Raw genomic sequence first — 24,644 nt, 5'->3', positions numbered from 1 at the left:
GAATAGAAAATTTATGCTTGTTGAGAGTAAGACCCGATGCCCTTTCATATCTTCTAAGGATATTGTTGACATTATACCATTCTTCCTACTTTGCTCTACAAAAAATAACACAATCATCAGCAAAAAGAATGTGACTAATCCTTAAACATCCCCTTGTCACTGCCACCCCCTTAATATCTCCTTTAGCCTTAGTTTATTGTAATAAGGTGCTAAGACCTTAAGCACATATTAGAAACAGGTAAGGTGATAGGGATCACCTTGTCTCAATCCTTTTGAAAGTAAAATTAAGGGTGACAATATGTGACATGACCCGTTAACCCAACACGAACACGACACAATAAAAACGGATTAGGATTTAGCCTCAATCATGTCTTAACAGGTCAACCCGTTATGATCTCTTAAGAAAGTTAAAGTTGCAATTATACCCTTATACTTAAAAATAAAATTGCTGAAATTTTAATTTCGATATTTTTATTATTTGGATTGTAATTTTAGACTTATAGTTAGTTTTATATATATATTTTTATAGATATTATGATTTTAACATTTATATATAATTATGTTAAACTTAACTAGGTCAATCAGATTAATTTAGGGTATGTTCAACCCATTTACACAAATGGGTCAAAACGAGTTGATACGACACGATCCGTTATGTTAATGGGTCGTGTTAGAGTTTGAGATTTTGACACGATAAGCATAATGGGTTGGGTTAGGATTGACCTATATAGTATAATATACATATCTTGACACGACCCGTTAACACGATTTGACACCTATAGGCAAAATGGTATCACCTGGCATCCCATTCACAATGGTAGAATAGCTCACAGAGCGAACACACTCCATAATTAATTTTGTCCATTTCAAACCAAAACCAAGTTTCACTATCATAGCTTCTAAAAAATTCCACTCGACTCTATCATAAATCTTTGCCAACTTTATGGCCATACTGCATTCACGTATATTCTAATTAATTAGTAAAGTCTAATCAAAATGAATAAATCAAAAGGAAAAATGGATGGTCAGCCCCACTTTGTCCCCTACCCTCTCTTTTCGACTTCAGAAATAAATATAAATGCATGCTCTTAGGCCCTCATGAATATTTGGGACCATGCTTTAGCATTAAGTTATGGTAGGGTAGGTTTTAAGTCACTGATGTGAAATAGTTACTACTTCACAATTTATTAAAAATGCTCATGTCCTACCATATCTTTTTTCTCCCCTCTTTTTTCCATTTTTGTGGGGGCGAAATGTAGTAAAGATCCACCGGAGGACCCGTTACTTTTATACCTAAAATAATCTATATAGTTTCTTTGTATTTTTGTCTGCTTGCTGGTACCTTGATCAAATCTTTATTTTGACGTGAATAGTAAATTTAATCTTTTATTTATATTTTGTTAGAAATATATTTGCAGAAAATCAAATCTTTCTCTTCTCTCAAATTTTTAGAATAAGTAGTGATTTTATATAGTGTCTGAGTAGAGATTTTGAGTTCGAACCTTGACTTTATACTCTATTCTATTTAATTAAATATTTCACGTATTCAGCCCACTTATTAAAAGAGAATCTGACTTACATATAAAGAAAAATGTTAAAAATATAATACAAATAATTAAATATACATTTTCTCATTAACTTAAAGTTTGGAAACTAATATTCTCTCAAAATAAATGAAAATGTATAATATATAAAATATTTAATTAAATTGGATAAAAAGCAAACCACCAAACAAGAAATACTTGGAAAGACGCAGGTTAAGACTGCATTTGGATGTTGAACTGAGTTGAGTTGAGTTGAGTTGAGATGATAAAATATTGTTAGAATATTATTTTTTGATGTTATTATTATTTTGAAATTTGAAAAAGTTGAATTGTTTATTATATTTTGTGTTGGGATTTGAAAAAATTGTAATGATGAGTTGAGAGGATTTTAATTACCAAACCAAGCCTAAAGTTGGGGCACACAATTCAACACCATGAATTGAGTAAGAGAGATGCTACATAGCATCCACTGTAGTGGGTGCACACAATGCACTCACTATGTAGATGCTTCTGGTCCATGTATTTTTTTTCACCAGACGACTTCTCTCGTCTCTCTCATCTCGACTCTCTCTCTCTTTCTCTCATATCCGCTCTCTCTCTCATCTCGCTCTCTCTCTCCTCGACTCTCTCTCTCTCATCTCCGCTCTCTCTCTCTCATCTCGATCTTTCTCACTCATCTCGATCTCTCTCATCGTCACTCTCTCTCTCATTAGCTCTCTCTCTCCTCGACTCTTCTCTCATCCCTCATGCTCTCTCTTTCATCGTCGCTCTCTCACATCTCTGTCTCTCTCTCTCATCGTCACTCTCTCACATCTCTGTCTCTCTCTCTCTCTCTCATATCCCCTCTCTCTCATCAGCTCTCTCAGTCCGTAATTTCAAATTTAGAAGATGAATGTTGTAAGGTATTTTTTGTATTTTACTTATGCCACGTAGGGTGTGTAGTGGTTGCTTCCACTACAGTGGCTTCTCCCCAGAGTTTTTCATTGAATAACGAGAGTGACATGAGTGTTTTATCAGCTGGTTTTGTTATGTTACTGTGCCAGCAAACCTGTCAATTTCCCTAGTTTGCTTTTGGAGATTTGAGGTCTAACCTTCAAATATTTGAACTTTTTATCTATTTTATTTTTTTTATAAGTAGGTATGGAGTTTTCAAGCTTTTATAAATTCGTTTGATCACCAAGAAATAAATTATGTTATTAAATAAGTAAAATATAAGTTCATTTTAGGGCATACATGAGCTTTGAAATGATTTTAGATTTGGATAATGATAGAGTTACTATCATCTTACTATCTATTTATTATTTTTTTTATATTTAATTTTTTTAATTTTTAATTTTATTTAATGGTTAAGAAATAGACTATTAATAAAATTATATATTTTTTAATTTTTTTAAAAAAATTAAAAATGTTAAAAAATATATTTAAAAAATAATAAAAAAATAAATACATTATAAATAATAAATAAGTAGTGAATGTTGAATAACCCTTATCACTATCCGATAGTTTTGCAGTTGGAAAAGACATGTTGAGTATAGCAACTTGTGGCCAAAACGCTTGAGGTATGAATCACGTGCGCGCCTGAACTTTGTCCAGATACAGTTCACGGTCCCACCTCAACCATGCATGATTGTTTGCTGCCCTGCCCCTGCCCCTGCCCCCTGCCCCCTGCCCCTTCCCCTGACAGTGCCCACAGTACTTTTGCTTTCACGTTTCACACGGGCTCGGCTGGTAACCCACACCCCACAAAACCCCCCCGTTCCTAAAAGTACTAAACGACAAAATTCTTTGTCAATATCGCCGCAATATATCGACTTTTTTTTAATATAAAATAATATCGATACAATATATTTTATAATAAATAATTTAAAATGAAATATTTTTATAAAATAATTTTTTTTTATAAATTATTTTACAAAAAAATCTAACACTTTAAAAATATAATTATATAAAATATGATAAAAATAGCGTGTATTTATTATTTTTCATTTAGTAAAGTAAAACAGTTCGATGGAAGTGGTTAGCTACAAATGAGCAAAGTTAGGTAAAAATTTTAAATATATAAGTTTTTTATTAAAATATAGACTCTAATTTAATAGAGACTTTTTTTTTTTTTTAAATATACAAGATTTATGCATGTATATATGATTTATTTTAACGAAGATATGTCGTGGCGGTCTTCGTAAGGACAAGTTGGGACCGGCCGGAAACTTTGTTATGGGTGAGTGTTGTAACTGTAACATGTAGTTTTGACGATGGAGGTGGCTTTGTTGACTGATACTACTGATCTAATCATCGTTGCGCGCAGTAAGAGGTCCGAAGTGTGGCTCGGTCTCTCTCCTAAGCTCTTTTCATTTATTTCTTATTAAATATCTTCACGTCAATTATGTTTACACGTTGTTTACATTAAATATTTGTAATAAATATTTTTCTTTTTATTAACATTTCAGAATTCACAAATCAACCTCAATTTTATTAATTTTTTTTTATTGTTACTTAATAGTTAATACAGTTAATTAACATATCGTTTTGATATAGAAACAAGTTTATTTTATTTTAATTTTATAATTTTTTTAAATTTTTATATAAAATATAATAAATAATTTAATTTTTTAAATTATAAAATAAGAATAATATTAAAAAATAATATTTTAATAATATTTTATTCAACTAAAATTAAAATTAAAATTAAAACTATATCATCTCATTTTTTTAATTCAAACGTGACCCAAGACGCTCTAAATATGGGTAGATTTTATATTTATGTTGTGGAATCGATCGACTTGTACATATACTTATATATTTAATACTCTTTTTACTGAGAAGCAATTTTATTTACACTTACACGATTCGATAGGTAATAATTTTCTTAAACCTTTTAAGGCGACGCGAAACCCAAGAAAGAATGATACAAGTGGCCACCTGGATGCATGACCTGTGCGTGCCGTAGAAAACAACTAAGAAAAATACCGTACGTGGGCATCATTAATAATCTCGAAATAATACATTCTAGAAGGTGAATGTTGATTTTTATTTTTTATTATTTTTTTAAAAAGGCAAATATATAATATACCAAATCGGGTATAGAAAAATAATAAATAGAATTTATTGAGATATATTAATTGAAAAATGATATTTTTAGTTATAAGATATAGACATAATTTATATAAATCTAAAATTATATTAAAAAAATGAATATACAAAACATGCACAATTATATCTAACATAATACATTTTAATTATAAAAAAGAAATTATAATTGAAGAGGTAAGTGAGCTCGACAGGAAAAAAATCAAAAAATATATATATATATATATATAATTATACACATATAGGGATAATGCTAGAGTGCACCTCAAACATGCACACTAGTATAAATAATTTTTTTCTTTTAAATATTTTTAATCATTAAAAAAATTAAAAAATTATTAATATTCACTTCTTAATCGATAAGCAAGTAGTGGTGGTTTTTTCACATGGGAAAGTGGTATATACGCGTGCCCCCAACAAAAAGTTAAAGACAACAAATATAAATAAATAAATAAATAAAATAAAAATAAAAAGAGGTCATTTTCACGACACGCATCAAGAAAAACGTGGCTCAAATAATTATTTCTTTAAGTTTATTAATATATAAACATTAGTTTAAACAAATCGGACAAAGAAGGACGAGTCACTCGAGGGCACGACAATGTTTCGTGACGCCAACGCATACCTCACCCTTTTGTTCTCTACATATATTTTCTAATAATTACATTTTTTATTTATATTTTACTGTTATAGATTCCATCTTTTTGTGGCATCTTAATTATCTAATATTTAAATATCGATATTCGACAGTAGAGGTGTGCTGGCGATTTTTTATTGACGAAACTGGACGCCGATTCTTTTTGTTTTTACGGCGGCTCTTCCATGAATACGGTGGACACGGAGCTTTGATGAAAGAGTAATGATAGACTTATACATCTTTTATTATTTTTTTTTTATTATTATTTGAATTTAGATTAAAAATTTCAATTTCTTGTATTATTTAAAAGAAAAAAAATTTAATCTATCGACGTAATTATATAGTTTAATTAAAAATAAATTATATAATTATGTTGATTCTTTTAAACTATACAAGAATGTCATTTTATTATCAAATCACTTTTAGCGAAATCACCTTTGAGATTCGATGAATATTGTATTTTCTCTACCAAATCTAACGTGGGCTTCCTGTTATTACAGGAAATGGGCAGCTTTTGTCTCCCAACAATTCTATTTTTTTAAATTTTAAATATTATGATTATATTGATTAATGTCACAAATTATAAATAACTTAACATATTATTATAATAAGTAATTTAATATGTTCATCACTCGAATGTTAGTCATTTTTAATTATAACACATAGCATGATAAAAATAAAAGATGACATTTCTCTGTACTTTTGTCGTAATTTTTTTTTTTTTTTTTTTACATTGACTTTGTTAGTTGTAGATTCGAGATTTCATTAATATACATCATATTTTTCATTATGTAAAATTTAAAATTAAAGAAATTTTAATATTTTTTTGATAATGGGTAACAAAAACATATTAGATGACTGTAAATGAACATCATTATTAAATATGAATCTATGATTTAGAGAACTTATTTATTTATCTAAACTCAAGAGTGATAGGGTTTTTGTGGATATAATTTGAAGAATATAAATAATTTTTATTATAAAATAAATATAAGATATCAAAATTACACTGTACACTGATGACAATGATAAAAGGCAATGATAACGAGAATAAAAATATTGGCGTCACAAAAACTTGGGGCGGAGGGTGGGTTGTGAAGAATATATTTACAGAAAATAATTTGCGTATAATATTTTTTACAATATTTTATATAATATATTTTAGATGAATGATATTTTTATAAAATATTTTATAAAAATAAAATTATTACAAGTAATAATTGAACTGAAAGCATGATTATTTATTTAGGCCTTATTTAGTTACTGTTTAGATGAGATGATATAAAATATTTTATTAAAAATTGAATAAAATATTTTTTTAATATTATTTTTATTTTACGATTTAAAAAAATTAAATTATTTATTATATTTTATATAAAAATTTAAAAAAATTATATTTATTATATAAAATAAAATAATTTAATTTTATATAACTAAACCAACCATTATTCCCATTAAGTCTGAAATCAAATATGCAAGGATTAGATTTAAGAAGTGGTAGATTTCGCTCATTAAACGGTGGTGGTGATAAGTTGGAACTCCCACCAAGTGTCTGCCAAAACGACATGTGTCAGATACAGTTACTGTGTCTGGTGGACCTGTTCCTATGGTAAAAGTAAAAAAACATTAAAAATAATAAATTAATTAAAAAATAATAATACTCCCACTCCCAGAAATGAATGAATCAGTACAGTTAGTGCACAAATTCACACCAAAATAAAATAAAATCCAAAAACGCAAATGCATCCCCCACTCCTCGTTTTACGCTCAAAGTTCCCTCACACTCCTTGACTTCCTCCTCCAGGCTCCACCATCTCAACACACCACCTCACAGTTTCACACCCTCGCTTATCTCTCAAACCTTCCCATCTTTACTCCTACTATTGCTCTCTCTCTCTCTCTCTCTCTCTCTCTCTCTCTCTCTCTCTGGGTGGAAGAAGAAACGGTAGAAGTGCCTGTTTCCCGTATGCATGGAATGACGGATTACAGGATTACGCCGTCGATGAATCTTTGGGCGTCCGATGATAACCCATCGGTTATTGAGTCTTTCATAAGCTCCGATCTCTCCTTTTGGGCCACCCCGCCGCCTCCTGCGCAGGGGCAGGCGCAACATCAGCAACTGCAGCCTCAATCCTCTGCCTCCGATACTGGCGACCCCTCCAAGGCTATTGCCCAATCCCAGCCTTCCGTGGCGCTCTTCAACCAGGAGACACTCCAGCAGCGCCTCCTGGCCCTTATCGAGGGGGCCCACGAGAGCTGGACCTACGCCATCTTCTGGCAGTCCTCCTACGACTACTCCGGCGCCTCCCTCTTGGGCTGGGGCGACGGCTACTACAAGGGTGACGATGACAAGTCTAAAGGCAAGGCCAAGACCACGTCGTCTGTGGCCGATCAGGAGCACCGCAAGAAGGTGCTCCGCGAGCTTAATTCGCTGATATCGGGCTCGGCCGTGTCCTCCGCCGACGACGCCATCGATGAAGAGGTCACCGACACCGAGTGGTTCTTCCTTGTGTCCATGACCCAATCCTTCGTCAACGGCAGCGGCCTCGCGGGCCAGGCTTTCTTCAATTCAAGTCCGGTCTGGGTATCCGGGGCGGACCGCCTTTCCGCCTGGCCGTGCGAACGCACCCGCCAGGGTCAGGTTTTCGGGCTCCAGACCATGGTGTGCATACCATCGGCGAACGGCGTCGTCGAGTTGGGCTCCACCGAGTTGATTTTCCAGAGCTCGGATCTGACGAATAAAGTCAGAGTTCTCTTCAATTTCGAGAGCCTGGAAATGGGTGGTTCCTGGCCAATTACCGATCAGGGTGAGAACGACCCATCGTCACTCTGGATTAGCGATCCCACACAGGCTGCGTCGACTGAGATAAAAGATTCGCTCGATAACAGTACTGTTCCATCGGTTCCTGCCACCACCAACGGCGGTCTTCAGATCTCGAAGGCGATTCAGTTTGAGAACCCCAGCTCCAGTAGTTTGACCGAGAACGCAAGCGCGATTCATATGCAGAACACTCACCAGGGCCACCAGGAACGTCAGCAATCGCAGACCCAGAGCTTCCTTACCAGAGAATTGAACTTTTCGGAGTACGGATACGATGGAAGTAGCGTTGCGAAGAATGGGAATTCGAATTCGTTTAAACCCGAGTCGGGCGAGATCTTGAATTTCGAGGAGTGCAAGAGGAGTTCCTATGTTTCGAGCCATCCCCAGTTCGCGGCCGCGGCGGTGGAGGAGAACAACAAGAAAAAGCGGTCGCCGACGTCGAGGGGTAGTAACGAGGAGGGAATGCTTTCTTTTACGTCGGGTGTCATTTTGTCGAACACCTGTATGGTGAAGTCGAGCGGCGGCGGGGGCGATTCGGATCACTCCGACCTCGAAGCGTCGGTCGCGAAGGAGGCCGATAGTAGCAGAGTCGTAGAACCGGAGAAACGGCCTCGGAAACGGGGTCGAAAGCCGGCGAACGGGCGAGAAGAACCTCTGAATCACGTGGAAGCAGAGAGGCAGAGAAGAGAGAAACTCAACCAGAAGTTCTACGCGCTCCGAGCTGTGGTTCCGAACGTTTCGAAGATGGACAAAGCGTCCCTTCTCGGCGACGCGATATTGTACATAAACGAGCTGAAAGCGAAGCTCCAGAGTGCGGACTCGGACAAGGATGACCTGCAGAAGCAATTGGAATCATTGAAGAAAGACTTGACCAGCAAGGAACAGCGCCATTCGGGCTTGGAGCAGCCGCCGCCGCCGCCGCCTCCGCAGTCCGATCAAGACTCAAAGACGTCGAGATTGATAGACTTGGATATCGACGTGAGGATAATCGGATGGGATGTTATGATTAGGATTCAAAGTAATAAGAAGAACCACCCGGCGGCGAGGCTGATGGCGGCGCTGAAGGAGATGGACTTGGACGTGCACCATGCCAGCGTTTCGGTAGTAAATGATTTGATGATCCAACAAGCTACGGTGAAGATGGGTAGTCGGTTTTACACACAGGAGCAGCTCAGGCTAGCGTTGTCGGCCAAAGTTGGAGATGCCCGATAAGGTGTTTGGGAACTGGGAAAATGGGGGATAGAGAGCTCAAATAAAAGACAAATCTTTATGAGCAGAGAGATTCTTTGCAAATGGTTGGAACTTGCTCTGGGAAATTTTAAGGCTCCCGGTAGCTGAGAAAAGCAGCTTTGTAATATACAACACTCTTCTTCTTGTGCTAATCTTCTTTTTTTTTTTTTTTTTTCTTTCTAATTAGTATAATTATGTTGAGGTTATTATTTATTATGAGCATCGGGAGCTAAATTAGTGTAACAAATCTTTCAACTCTCGAGGATGAACATGTATAGCCTCCCCATCAAGCTGAAAATAGCTTGATTTCTTTCCTTTTTGTTTTTGTGGGTAGTTTTGTTTGTTTGTTCATATATATGTCCGTAGATTTTGAACCTAATAAAACTTTCTGGGTTGAATGGATGTCAATCAGTGATTCTACTGGTTTGATTTTCTTGTGTGTACTTTGTCTCCTTTTATGTTATGTATTCTGTGTCCAGCATGTTTTATTTAAGATTCAATGAGCTCTTGCTTCTTGTTTCAGTTTTGTGTTGTATTGGACAGTTGCTTGGTGAAGTTCTTCATGTGTTTGAAGTGTGTATGTGGGAGGAGCTTGTTGGACTTCCTCGTACAATGTTGCATGGTACTGGACATATTGAGAATTGCTTCGTTTATACAGAGTACTACTGCAAAAGTGATTTTACATGCTGATATGTCACTCAGTTTTCTTCTTGTCAAGAATGATTATAATTGAAAAGGATCGGACAACTGCTCCTTGAGAAAAGGTTCAAAGCTTCATTTTTCTTTAAGCATTAATGGTAAGTTGGCTTCTATTTCTGGTAACCCTTTTGACATCGTTTGACATTGAATTCACCGACAAGCATGAATTTTACTTCTGCTATTGTTTGTGAATTTCTGTTAAACTTTGAACACCATAAAATATAAAAATGCTCATTTCTGTATCTTACCCCCCAACATGCATTTCATTGATATAAAGATAAAACAATAAAAAGAAACAGGGAATGCTTCCTTTGACATCAGAAGAGGTTGCTTTGTCTCTTTGATTTGCATCTTTGGGTAAGCACAAAATGGAGATGGCATAGGAAATGGAGTTGGGAAGAGTGAAACAAGATGAAAAAACAATGGCTCAAAGGCCTGAAACGAACAAGTTTTCCCCAAAACTGAAGTTTCCAAGAATTCTGTCCTCAAACGACAACCATTATTGTTGCATCCCAATTTAGCAACATCATGTAATTTTGCCATGATTATAACTCAAAGACAAAATTATTTGACAAGGTTGTACTGTCTGTATGGCGTAGACCTTAAATTGCAGGACATTAGTTTGAAAGCATACCTTCCAAATTTGAATGACAAGGAATGCCTAAATTAACAATATGAACCCTAAAGGAAAGGGACAGAAAGAGGGTGGTCCAAAGCCAACTGGTTGGATATACTATACTTTTTCAAATAGTCTCAAGGTAACCGATCCCCCTCATTTGATAAGTATTGGTTGTTGTCTATTTATTTTTTTCTATAAAAAGATTATCTTATAAAAAATCATCTTATAAAAAGGTATAACTCAGTGTAATACGTTAGATTATAATATTTATTTTATTATAAAATATATCTCATGTATTACATGACGTCACATCATTTTAAGAGTTCTATTTATTTATTTACAATTCTATGAAAAGAAAAAACTCAATTATTCAGCTCTTACCCAGAGAGCCACAACAACTAATTATGTAGAGTAAAAATAGAAAAGTGGAAACAGGGTAATGTGGAGAAAAAAAAAAGTCAATTTAAGGTTGGTTTGATAGTGAGATGAAATAAAATGAGATGAGATAGTTTTAGATAAGTTGAATAAAATATTGTTAGAATATTATTTTTTAATATTATTATTTTTTAAAATTTGAAAATGTTAAATTGTTTATTATATTTTATATAAAAATTTGATAAAATTATAATGATGAGATGAGATGAAACCATCTCTATATCCAAACAGGACCAGAAAACAGAGAGTTTGCAATTGTTCATGCAACTAATTACAGGGAGCAATCACTTTTTTCTTTCTTTAATTAATTTAAACAAGATCTTTCTTAAGATCTCCTCACATAAAAAAAAAAAAAAAAAAATGTTCTCAGGGCATATCTTATTCATTAACGTTGTCTCCCTCGTAGCCAGTTGCAGCATCGCATAAGCATTTGATTCTCTCTGTTTTGTTTTTGAGAATATCTTCACGGACGATTTTGATATTTTAATCATGAGATGCGTTCAGAACATGATTAGAAAGATGAAAAATATTTTGTCCATTTAATTTGTGCTCTCATTTTGACACTTCATGTATTTTAATTTTTTTTTAATGTATTGATATTTTTTTATATTTTTTTAAAAATATTTTAAAATGATAAAAAATACGAATAAAATAATTTAAAAAAAAAAAGAAGAATTTGGCTTAAGGGTATGATGGAGCGGCTGAGTAAATATTTCAATCAAGGCCAATTCAATTTAAATGGATTAAAAATCAAAATGATTTTAGTATATTTTTTGAATGATTGAGACATATTTTAACCTATTCGAACCGATTTAAATGGACTCAAAATTAAAAGCAATGAGGAATGGTTTATAAATGACTGAGGAAGTAGAATCCACTAAGGCTGGCTTTGAGTCTGAGGATGAAAAATTGGTGCCTACCAATGACATTATGATACACACTCTGACTGACAATGATATGATTTGAAGAAGTTTAATCTTGTTGAACATGAACATGATGTTAAGTTTCATATCCATAATCTTCACAAGCCGTTGTCCACAAAGACAGGACATCATGATCAGAGGAGCATCAACGCAAATAAGTTTCTTTGTTGGTGAAGGCCGAGCTAATGGTAAAACTGCAGATTGAGATCACTGATGGACATAGCATCGCTGTAAACAAAGCTCACTAGAACAAGGAAAACTCTCTCTCTCTCTCTCTCTCTCTCTCTCTCATAATAATTCATTACTTTTCCAAGAGAAGGGTCAAATCAGCAGTCAAAGAAGAGCTGGTTGGGGGATTTGCTTTGCTTTTTTGCATTTGCAGATATTCTTTTTTGTCTCATGCTACTATGGATATGAACTTTGGGTTTTATTAACTTTAATTTTTTTTTTTATTAATCTGGGTTTTATAGATCTACATTTGATTACACGTGCAGTTATAAGATGAAGGAATTACACTAGGCAGTTTGCAGGCGAAATGTTTTAGGTATGAAAATCATACTCCATATATAGCTAGAAGCTTAATTTCTTGTAGGGAATTAATTAGTGTGCTGTTATAATTCATTTTATCATTTTTCGAAGATAATTATTTAATATCACGTCAGAAAATAATGAAAAGACGATTAGTTAATACATTTCGGAACTTTGTTCCCTTTAAACTTCTTTCTACATGTATAATAGGTTAATTAAAAGGAGCATAAAATCCATGATTTGTGAAAAGCTGTACTAATCCCAACTTGGATGAGACCATGAAACAAGCTACGTAGATCGAACGTACATGGAGAACTTTTAGTGGCTCAAACTCCGCAGGTTGGTCACATTTTGCGGTTTCGATCTTGATCAACTCCTATTTGTATGGCCACCTAGGACAGAAAACTCATACATATTGCCAAGTTCTAGAACAGTGGCCAAAAGGCCACCACCAGACAACAGAAATCAGACAGAATATTTGAATTTAGCGTTGTGTAACATGTTAAATATGATTGGATCGGTCAAAGGCACAGGTTGTCGAAATCCCAGATTAGAAATGGTTGAGCTGTTTTTCCGGGTGTCATTTCCTTTATACTTCAAACCAAAACCAATTGGCACCCATTCAATGATGATCAAATCAAACATCCTTATATTTTAACCTCTCCTCTTCCCCCGTCTTATCCCACCCTAGAGCTTACTTGGGATATTACAGAAAACCATGAGCATGAATTGCCTTAATTGCAACTCCACGGAGAGTAATATCCTTATATTTTAACCTCTCTTCTTCCCCAGTCTTATCCCACCCTAGAGCTTTCTTGGGATATCACAGAAAACCATGAGCATGAATTGCCTTAATTGCAACTCCACGAAGAGTAATTTGTCCGACTCTGAGAAGGAATATGACATCAGCACAAATCCTACCAGGAAACGTAGTTTTGCAAAGATTGAGAGGTTCTGGTCGGGGACCATTCCTCCACCGCCCTACGGCTACGAGAAAATGCGAAGTGGGTTTGGAAATCCGGTAGAGAAGAAGGTAAAGACGGGACATCTTCGAAATATTAGTGAAGGATCTGTTGCATTCGAAGGCAGCAGGGAGCCCAGGTTGGTGAGGAGCAGTGGAATGAGAAGGGATTGGAGCTTGGAGGATCTGAGAAAGGCGGAAGACAAGAAAGGGAGAAATTCTTGAGAAATGACTACAGCTCTAGCTCTTTTACTCATATATCCCATCTTTCTGTTGTTTTTTTTTTTTTTTTTTTTTTTTTTCCCTCCCTCTTTTTAGGGTTCTTGTTCTCCTTCAGTCTCTTGTTTCTTGGTTATTTGATCGTTGGGGATTACATGCAGACGTACCGTTGAAGTTCATTCTGGGAGCGGGCTTACGTGCTTATATTTGAGTCAGAAGATCGACTGTAGTGCATTTTGCAAGTGATCAAGAATTTTGTACACACTCATCCCAAAAAAGAAAGAAAGAAAGAAAGGAATTATAACTGTGCAGTGCAGTGAAGCTCATTCATGTCTCTGTGGGATGTATTGTTGTGGGAATTAGCTGCATTATTACCCAAGGAATCCTAATATATATGTCTCCCGTAGGTAACTAAAGTGCCGTTTGCAATCTTTGAATAGTGAGTTGAGATGAGATGAATTGAGATGAAACTTAAAAAAAAAAAATATTGTTAGAATATTATTTTTTAATATTATTATTATTTTAGGATTTAAAAAAATTAAATTGTTTATTATATTTTATGTAAGAATTTGAAAAAATTGTACTGATGAGATGAGAAGAAATATTTCCTATATCCAAACCGGGCATAAATGTTTCAACGGGTTCATTGATATGATGATTCTCTTCATCATTGTTCAGCATGTTTGTTTTACTCACTAGTTTCTCTGCATTCTGTAAAGAGAAGTGCTACATACATCAAGATATTTCACCAAAAAAAAAAAGCCACAAACAAACGTGGTTTCATATCATACGTTAAAGCTACATTATAATAAAATAAGTTTTGCAATCTAACGTATTATATCAAATCATGCACATTACTTCGTGACTTTATTTTTGTGGGGTCTCTTTGTGGCTAAAGCATTATCCTCTATAAAACTATGACAGTTGACTAAGGTGTTCTTCAGGGTCTAGACAATCCTCTGTACTGAATATTTCTTATACGAGGTTATCGTATATAAGACTTAAAATGTGAGAGACATACACACACAAAGTGGGTCCCATAACATTTATAGTTGTTTGCGTAAATTTTCAAGTATCATTAAATGTTGTAGGATACACTTTATACGTCCATTTCTATCCCACTATAGGTCTTAAGATAAAGATTTTAAGGGATCTGTTAATGCCTAAAATTGCACAACAGGCTAAAAGAAAGGAATGAATTATCTCCGGCTCACGATGTTGATTCGAACGTCGATATGGTACTCTTCACGTTTATCCATAAAATAATAAGAAATAACCAAATAAAAATAAGTAAAGAGAGATACAAAGATTTATGTATTTCAGCATAGAAACTTACATCCACGGGTTGTTTGGGGGTAAAATCCACTATAATCGTTGATTTTATAATCTCTCATGGTCTCACATATCGCTTAATACAATAAAGAAATCTAAGGTTTCAGAAGGTTGAAGACGATACCTCCCTTGAGAGAGATCTGGTGGAGTCGCTATGTTTGGTGAAGTTTGTACATAGAGAGCTTGTGGAGAATCCTCTCTTTATATAGAGGTCTATTTCCTTAGAGTAATTAAGTCCAACTTGTGCATTTTTCTTTTAGGAGTCTGAACCAACTACTTTTAGTTTATCTTTTCATTGCCTTATCTTTTCCTTGTCTTATCTCTTCCCTTATTATTAGTGATAGATTTTCAATACGTTGAATCCAGTCAATTTTATCCCTAACAGATACCTGTGATTCTTAAGGTAGACTTATTCATCAAGAAGGCCTTCAGAATCTTCAAGTCAACCATGATGGAGGTAACCTGTAAAAAACTGCAGAAAAAGTAATTCTAGGAATTGATCCATAGTTTGTCACTTGTTTTGCAATGCAATAGAGATCTTGATCAGTGGTCCTCAAGAAGAATTTATGAAATTTATAGTATGGGCCTATGTGAAGCTTGTTTGCAAGAACATTTGCATGATAATTGAGTGTATCAATGATTGTATGTGACTGTTTATTGTTAGTAAAGTGTGCATATTTCCATGCTTGGTGATTATTTTTGGTTTTTGCCGGCATTAGTGGATTTTGCCCAATTTTTTGTTGGTGCCTTTTCGTTTTGATATATATATAAGAGTTTGTTTGTAGTAACATGCGTTAAGTGGTCAGGATGTCCGTCAACACCCTAAATCTAGCTTAGGTAGTTACTGAGCTAGTCGACTTGTTCACAAAAGACAACCGCGTGAAGAGGTTGTAGAGCTCAGAGGCTCGTTCCTGAAGGTAACTCGCTAGCGACAGTTGTAGCGAGTGGAGACACTCGGTTGTACTTGGCGGGAGGATGCCTCGACCGCATTGATGGTGCAAGTGGAGTCACTCGGCTGCAAGGGTAGCAAGAGGATGCCTGAACTGCCTAACTTTGGCGATGTGAGTGTAGCGGGAGGTTGCCCTGACCGCTTAGCTCTAGCAATGAGAGTATAGCAGGAAGATGCCTCGACCGTATAACTCTCGCGATGAGAGTGTAATGGGAGGATGCCTTGACCACATAATTCTGGCTATGCAAGTGTAGCAGGAGGACCACATAACTCTGGCGATGCGAGTGTAGCGGGAGATACATCGACTGCGTAACTTTGGCAATGCGAGTGTAGCGGGAGGATGCATCGACCACATGACTCTGGCAATGCGAGTGTAGCAGGAAGATGCATCGACCACGTGACTCTGGCGATGAGAGTATAGCAGGAGGATGCCTCGACCACGTAACTCTAGCGATGCAAGGCAGCAAGTGTAGCGGAAGGATGCCTTGATTGAGTAACTCTGGCGATGAGAGTGTAGCAGGAGGATGCCTCGACCGCGTAACTCTGGCGATGCAAGTGTAGTGGGAGGATGTCTCAGTCATATAACTTTGGCGATGAGAGTGTAGCGAAAAGATGTCTCGACCGCATAACTCTAACGATAAGAGTGTAACGAGAGGATGCCTCGACCATGTTAATGTTAAAGTTAAGCTCAACCGCTTTGTTGCAGTGGGAGCTAGAGCTCGATCATACTAACAAAAAGAAGTAAACATGTTAGATTAAATAATTCAAATCACAAGTTTGAGATTTACAAATCCGAGCCATCTTGCTTGAGTGTGGGGAAGGTTAGTGACACATGGCTAAAGCCTGATGCCTGTTGACAACTATGTTTCTATAACAATGAGCACACGAGATACCCGCATTACCAAATAGGCTATTTTGATGATAACAAATTAATATGCCCGAGCGGTGCTTGAAAGGGGCTTCATAGTCGATGTTTCGTGCCACGTAGGTGATTCCCAACGAAATATATACTCGGGGCGTATGACCACTAGGTTTCCCGTGGAACCTCAAGGAGCTTTGTGGGGGAAAATCTTCCAAAAATTAATTTCGTTAGTAAAAATAAAATAGCAAGTTTGAAATAAACAAACCAAAGTAATTTGGTTATTGCGTTCAACTATTCCTTAACTGAGGTTGTTTGTTGTCGAGTGATTTTTTCATAATGGGGGGTTATTCACCCCTTGAGTTTTTTTTTTCATGCACGATCTGTTGCTCGCCATCTCGGTTGTTTTCCATCATTTCTCGCCACAATCAACTGCCCATAATGGAATGGTTGTTCATCCGTTTGTTTCTTTTTCCTCGCCATGCACAATATGTTATCCACCATCTTTGCTCGCCGCAATCAGTCGTCGGTCATAGAGTGGTTGTTCGTTCGTTTGTTGTTTTTTCCTCACCATGCACAATCAGTTGCCTACCATCTTTGCTCGCCGCAATCAATTTCCTGCCTTGAAGTTGTTGTTTGCCATGGGCAGTGCACTGCTTGGTGAGATCATTACTCTCCTCAATGATGGCAAGGAATGGTGGGCATGGGAAGTGAACTTACACATTGTTTGTCCTCTTCGCGGGAGGCCCTTTTGTAGTAGGAACTACAGATGGTAGTCTCTGTCTCTGGTTCGGTGGCTGGGCGAGCTTCAAAGCCAAAGGGGATTTGCAGTAGTGGAGGGGTGTTGCCGCAAGTAGTAGAGGTGCCGAGGAGCTCCACGGTGGGTGGAGTGCATCCCTTATGTGCATTGCGCATGGCACATGTGCAGTGCATCCTACACGTGCCTAGTGCATGCTGCACGTGCCGTATGCTTCTGGTGTTCCTCCTCTCTTTTTTTTTGTTTTACCATTCGCTGCAATGTTAAGAGAATAAATAATAGGAAATAACAAAGTTGGGGAGATCTTATCTTGTTTTTTGAAGATGATCTCATGAGTCGAAGAATATCCTTCGCCTAATTTCGACGCAGAAGATTTCGTCGATCCCACAAACGGTGTTAATTGTTAATGCCTAAAATTGCACAACAGGTCGAAAGGGAGGAAGGAAATTATCTCCAGCCCACGATGTTGATTCAGGCATCGATACGGTACTCTTCACGTTCATCTATAAAATAAAAATAAATAAACACACAAAGATTTATGTGATTCGGTATAGAAACCTACATCGATAGGTTGTTTGGGAGCAAAATCCATTATGATTGGTAATTTTGCGATTTTCCATGGTCTCACATATTGCTTAATATAATAGGGAAATCTGGAGTTTCAGAAGGCTGAAGACGATGCCTCCCTTAAGAGAGACTTGGTGGAATCGCTATGTGGGGTGGAGTTTGTACATAGAGAGCTTGTGGAGAGTTCCCTCTTTATATAGAGGTATATTTCCTTGAAGTGATTGAGTCCAACTTGTCTTATGAAGTCTTTTCCTTTTAGAAGTTTGAGCCAACTGCTTTTAGTTTATCTTTTTTTTACCTTATCTCTTCCCTGTCTTATCTTTTTGTTTTATCTCTTCTCTTACTATTAGTGATAGGTGTTGAATGGGTTGTACCCAATCAATTTTGTCCCTTACCGGATCTAAATCCAAGATAATGTACTATGAAATCTAAATTTTGTTATGAATATATTGAACTTATTATATATGTGTATATATATATATATATATACTGTGCATGCTTACATTATGTTTTTTTTTTTTTTTTTGTTTTTAATTTGGTACATTCTAAAATATTTTGAAATTGAGAAAGTCAATAAACTCGTTTTTTAGGAGATTTATCATTTAATGCATGGGCAATACATAATTTGATCGAAAGAAAGAAAATAAGAAGGGGAGTGAACTGAATTAATGGATATGAAAATTAACATAAATGAGACAGAATTTAGAGATGAAAGCAGAAAATGCATCCTAATTAAGCTCAAAATGGTATTATGGGCTATAATACCATTCAAATTATGGTATTGCGCATCTCTTAAGCACACTTTTCTTGTTTTGTTGCGCTCGTCCTCTCCAAAGGAGGAATAGATTTCTCATTCTGTATAAGCTGCATACGAATTACGGCTCTCCCTCTGCTTTATAGGACGACGGGGAAGCCCCGCACTCATGTCAATGGAGGCCCATGTATTTAAAAATATTCTAACAAAAAGATCATAGGATTGGCCCTTTCATGCATTTAAGTATTCTAATACCACTTAACGAGATAGAGAGGCTTGGTGATGTGTACATATGGATGGATAAGTCAAGAAAACTAGACGTGTTGGTTTATCTGTTGAAAGTTGGAAAGAGTTAAGTTGGTGGCATAGTCTGTTGACTTTTGAGGTTCAATTTTGAAATTCCATGGGATGACATGATTAATTTGTAGTTTACTACCTCAGAATAGCCTAAGTTGTTGACATATGTGTTGCCTAGGTTGTTCGAGAATAGCTATTCTATGAAACATTATTGAAAGTTATCAATTCCAGATGGTGTGATACTATTTTCCAATTAAAGGACAACATGCGATAAAAATTTAAATAATATTTACATTTTTCAATGTGTGCAACGTCCCATAATACTAAATTTAATATTTAATACAATGATTAATTTATATTTTTAAATAATTTTTTCTAAAATTTTGTTAAATTGAGGCACAAAATTTACAATGATGCCTCATTTTAAATTGTTGCATTAAACATAAACTCAAAATTTTCATTTAAATATTTTAAATAAAGCCTCATTTTATTGAAAAATATTGAATATAATAATTTATATTTAGCCGCACCTTGACTCTTCAACAGAAGTGTTGGGTAGATTTGCTTTGAGAGATCTAAATGCATGGATGATGAGTTTTGAAGTTTTCTGATTCATGCTTATGAAAGAAGATAAAGATCAGAGAGTCGTGATTTTCCACCATAATCATTGACTTTTATAAGAGTGGCCTGCGTCGGTCCTTCATTGTGATAAGTGCAATGCAACAGTCCCCTTCAAGCTTCAAATGGATGGGACTTCCAACTCACATACGCACGTCCAGCCACTTTGACGTGTATCGGTGTGGGAGATTTGAGGGCTTTCTCTTTAACATATCTACAAACACTTCGTCTGCTTAAAAAAAAAGTAGGGCATGCGTGAGCTGCCTAACTTGTAGGCGGCATGCATCCCCTTTGATCACAAGAAAATATCTATTTGCTAAAAAAAATTCAATATAACACTGACGTGGATTTTACATTTAAGAAAATATTCTAAGAAAATGTTTTAGCTACAAAAAATTTTTATAAAAATAAATTCATAAATTGATGTGAATATTTTAGATTATAAAATTACTTTTATTATAAAGTAGATCTAACATATAATATAAAATCATGTTAGTTTATGTATTTAATTTTGTAAAATCTCTTTATAATTGTATCACTTCTCTAATCATAATGGATCTTACGATAAAATTTGTTATATTATTGGTCGTGTACGCTTATTTTTATAATTTTAATTTCGACCATTTGAAGGGTGTAAATCTTTGTTTCTATAGAAATCTGAACTAAAATAGAATTAACAAGTACATATTGCTTATCAGTTATGGAATAAAACAGTAAAACACCATCAGAGTTCAGACCAACATCTCATCTACAAATTGATGATATGATGTCTTGCTAACTATAAAAGCTACAACATTCTTCGCTTTTATCCACGTGCTAAATTACAAAAGCACAAAAGCACGTAACCAAAAAAACAAAAAAAAAATCCAAGTTCTTAAAAGTGAAATTTTGATGACTTAGTACAAAAAATGGGTGTTAATTTAGAGATATAAAGGTGTAATCTTTCTTGTAATTGTTTGCTTTTTGTTTACAAACCTCTGTTGTTTGGCCCCAGTAGGTGTTTATTCTTTTTGGTTTTTCATTTAAATAAAATAATAATTGTAGTCATGAGTGTATAAGTTTTATTTAATTATTTTAAAAAAATAAATAAATACAGAATTTATATAAAAAATATTTTTTTAATAATAGATTTTATTTTTTTTAAAGTAACTGTATAATATTTACATACTTTACGATTGTATATATCATTATCCAAATACATTATTTCGGGATTTGTTAACAATTAGAAAATCATAATGGTTTGCAGGCTTGTGATATATTTGATTTTATTCTCTCTGATATATGTTTGGGATAATTTTTCCTATTTTGCTATGAATTTGGACCTTTGAGAATAATTTTAATATTAATTATAAGAAATCAGATAGAGATCCAGTGGAAAGTGCAACACCCTCATCATCTTTAAAGGAATTCCAAAAGCACACACAAAGACAAACAGTGACACAGATTGAGTAGCAATATCGGCGTTAATTACGTCGATGTTTGACTGAGCTCTGTCGACCCTCTCTCTCTCTCTTGCTCGCAGACGTCCAGACCCGGAAACCAGTTTCAGACGAATATTAACGTATGCCCGTCGTCACCGGGTCCCTCCACTAGTGGGTCCTCCCAGACTGCCCATTTCTCTCAAGAAAATAAGAGTCGTTCGTTCATGTCGTTTCATTGTTGACCTTTTGGGCAGGTTAGTCTCCGTTCAGTTCGACCCCTAGGGTTACGTATTCGTGTGGAGAGAAATTAGAGGCACAGAGTGAGAAGAAGAAGAAGAATAAGAAGGAGAATATGCAGTTGGACTTTCATTGGTGTTCAGGTCCACAAGTCAAGGCGTAATTTTCCCGATCCCTCTCTGTCTCTCTTCATTGTCTCTTGCTTTGTTTACGTTTGCTTATTGCTTGTTGAAGTTTGTACACCCCTGAAGAGGATTTCTTGTTGGGCAACTTCGAATTGATCTTTTAGAATATTGGCGGTTCACCTTTTGGCCTAATTTTGTGGGTTTGGGTTCTGTCGGGTAGTGTCTTGTGCCAGATTTCAGATTTTTAATTTGGTATAATTCAAGTATTTGAGCTTGAGATTTGAGGAATCTTTTCGGGTTCTATGAAGCTGATTGAATCTGGATTTTGTTGGTTGCGCTGAGCGAAGAAAAGGGTATGTTTTTCTTCTTCTGATTCTCAGGTTTACCATTTGTTGCTCTTTGTGGGGTTGATCTGTGTTCTATGCTTATTCAATCGGAACAAGTCACGGACTCACGGTTGTTTTTGAGCTTGAATGTTGAGGTTCTGGGTTTTCTTTTGAAGACGTGAATGGTTTGTGGGTATAGAAAAATCAAGTATATAGTTTGCTGAAAGGGTTGGAGATTGAGGCTGGATTCTATGAAAGATTGACAGCATTTGAGCTCCAGTTTAAAGTTTTGGGTACCGCTTTGAAGCATATGAATGATTTGATTTTGTGTGACTTTGCAAAAAGCGGTATTTCATTGTTGGTGTGATTTCGGGTTTTTAGTTTTACCAAATGGATAACTCCAAGAACAGGCATAATAATGATCATTTGGGTGTGAATAAAATGGGGAAAAATATAAAGAAGAGTCCTTTGCACCAACCAAATTTTGGAAATAATCCTGCTAGGCAACAACCTCAGCCTCAGGTTTACAACATCAGCAAGAACGACTTTCGGAATATTGTTCAGCAGCTTACTGGTTCGCCTTCTCAAGAACCTCTTCATAGACCCCCGAACAACCCACCTAAACCCCAGAATATGCGGCTGCAGAAAATTCGGCCTCCCCCATTAACACCCATCAACCGACCTCATATGCCCCCTCCGATGCCTGTCCCTGCTGCTCCTCCACCAATGGTGTACAATAATAGCTTTGTCAGACCTGGTCAGTTTCGACAGCCATCGCCCACACCAATGCAACCGTTGACACCTGGGGACCCAATTTGGCCAAATACAGCTGAGTCTCCTATCTCGGCTTACATGCGATACCTTCAAAACTCAATAATGGATCCAGGTCCAAGGGGCAACCAAGCTCAAGCTCACTCACAACCGCAGTTTCCAGGTCAAATTCAGGGTCAGCCACGGTCAACTGCTTTACTTCCTAATCCTCCCATGCCTGCTCTCCCATCCCCAAGAATGAATGGTCCTGCACCACCTATGCCTAATCTCTCTTCACCGCAGATGAATGGTCCTGCTCTTTTGCCCTCTCCAACTTCTCAGTTCCTCTTGCCATCCCCATCTGGTTATTTGAATTGGATGTCACCGAGATCACCATATCCATTGCTCTCACCCGGGATGCAGTTTCCTCCGCTGTCACCCAATTTTGCATTTTCGCCCATGGCTCAATCAGGGATTTTAGGCCCAGGGCCTCAACCTCCACTTTCGCCAGGCCTATTTCCATTATCCCCTTCAGGGTTCTTTCCAATCCTAAGTCCAAGATGGAGGGACCAATAATCCTTGTCAGAGCATCTTATGCTTGTGAGATTATTGCTTGATCAGGGATGGTATCCTTATGCATCCCCATCTCGTGGGAATGTATGAGGTCCTTTGTGAAAATGTAATGTACACTGTTGCTGTGAGAGGTCCTTTCGGTGTTTGTTTCATTTATCTTGTTCCTCATTCATTGCTGTCCATCTTATAGCCTGTTTTGATAGTGGGTTCTGAAACGGCTGCAATGTTTTGTTTTTGGGCAACTCTTACATTAGTTGACGTAGTGAAGGGCAGAGAACGCAACTGGACAATTGGACAGAGCTGTAACATGAAAGGAGGTAGGATCAAAGACATAAAAAATTTTAATGCAGGACATCTAGGGCAAGAATTCTCATGTTTCTTGTAATATTTTGACTGTAATATTATATTGTTTAAAGTTAAATTCATCTTCAGCTAATTGGCCTGTTGTTTCTCAAACTGCTGGTATTATAATAAATATTTTTATTGTTTGAGCAGTTCCAGTTTCTCTATGAACTGACTTGATTTGTGTTGGAAAGTGATTGGCGGGGGAGAGTATCACAATGTATCTACAAAATATGTATCTCATTTTTTATGGATAATTTACCGAAGTTAAGTCAAGTCATAGACATGTTAAACATTTTTCCGTGTGATTTATCTGCATCCACTGTTTTCATCTCAAATTCAACTTCTTTTCTCTATCTGCCTGGTGTTAATACTTTTATCCATTTATTGTTTGTTGATTTGTTGAATATATGGCTAATTCTCACTTAAAGGGGCATGCTTGTTTAGAGATTCGTTGCAGACATTGGTTAGGTTTTAATCTGCCCTATGGATTTCAATAAGATGTAACGACAATCTCATGTACATACTGGGATCCCAAGATTTTGCTGGATTATGATAATTTTAATCAGCTCATTTGTTCATCCATGTTGCATCGATTTTTCCATTGTAATGTCTGCTTGCTTCACAACCATTCCCCCCCGTCTTTCAAACAATATTGCCATCATTAGTATAATGCTTGATGCCGACGTGAACCATTTCCTGAAGTACTTATATGAACTGAAACCAATATATATTATAAGCAATATCCATAGGCTTATAGATATTTCCTGGGCATAATATTTGGCCAAAGATGTATGCAGTATAATGCATGAGTAAAAGGTTTTGAAAGTCCATTTTCAGCTATGCATAAGTTTAATGAGGTGTATGCTTAGCAAGACTACTCCTTGACTTGAAGGGCTTTCAAACTCTGAAATAATAGGCCTCATCAGTGCAGCCAACGGATTATTTGAGTGGGGTCAAGTGGATAGAATTATTTTATGGATTCTGTGGTCATTTTTTGTATGAGATGTCAATTCTGAGTATGAATATTGGTT

General features: G+C 36.0%; 4 protein-coding genes across 4 annotated transcripts in view; all 4 read left to right on the top strand.

The window, feature by feature from the left end:
• Positions 1 to 7,071: 7,071 nt before the first annotated feature.
• LOC121237091 (transcription factor MYC2-like) lies at positions 7,072 to 9,727 on the top strand. Its single transcript, XM_041133668.1, has one exon. It carries the CDS (start codon positions 7,235 to 7,237, stop codon positions 9,299 to 9,301), a length of 2,067 nt encoding a protein of 688 aa, XP_040989602.1. The 5' UTR covers positions 7,072 to 7,234; the 3' UTR covers positions 9,302 to 9,727.
• Positions 9,728 to 12,262: 2,535 nt separating this feature from the next.
• Positions 12,263 to 24,644, top strand: part of LOC121237088 (probable phosphopantothenoylcysteine decarboxylase) — a 35,788-nt gene continuing 23,406 nt past the window's right edge. Inside the window, exon 1 of the mRNA XM_041133663.1 lies at positions 12,263 to 12,281. The gene's annotated coding sequence lies outside the window, so the exon portion shown is untranslated. The remainder of the gene's footprint in view (positions 12,282 to 24,644) is intronic.
• Positions 13,359 to 13,709, top strand: LOC121236652. The gene has a single exon (XM_041133089.1). It carries the CDS (start codon positions 13,359 to 13,361, stop codon positions 13,707 to 13,709), a length of 351 nt encoding a protein of 116 aa, XP_040989023.1.
• LOC121237087 (protein HAIKU1-like) lies at positions 21,212 to 23,905 on the top strand. The gene has a single exon (XM_041133662.1). The coding sequence runs from the start codon at positions 22,336 to 22,338 to the stop codon at positions 23,269 to 23,271; it is 936 nt and encodes a 311-aa protein (XP_040989596.1). The 5' UTR covers positions 21,212 to 22,335; the 3' UTR covers positions 23,272 to 23,905.

Source organism: Juglans microcarpa x Juglans regia, chromosome 6S (genome assembly GCF_004785595.1).
Source record: "Juglans microcarpa x Juglans regia isolate MS1-56 chromosome 6S, Jm3101_v1.0, whole genome shotgun sequence".
NCBI lineage: Eukaryota > Viridiplantae > Streptophyta > Magnoliopsida > Fagales > Juglandaceae > Juglans > Juglans microcarpa x Juglans regia.
The sequence above is the reverse complement of the archived record's forward strand: the minus strand, read 5'-3'. Positions and strand labels throughout refer to the sequence as shown.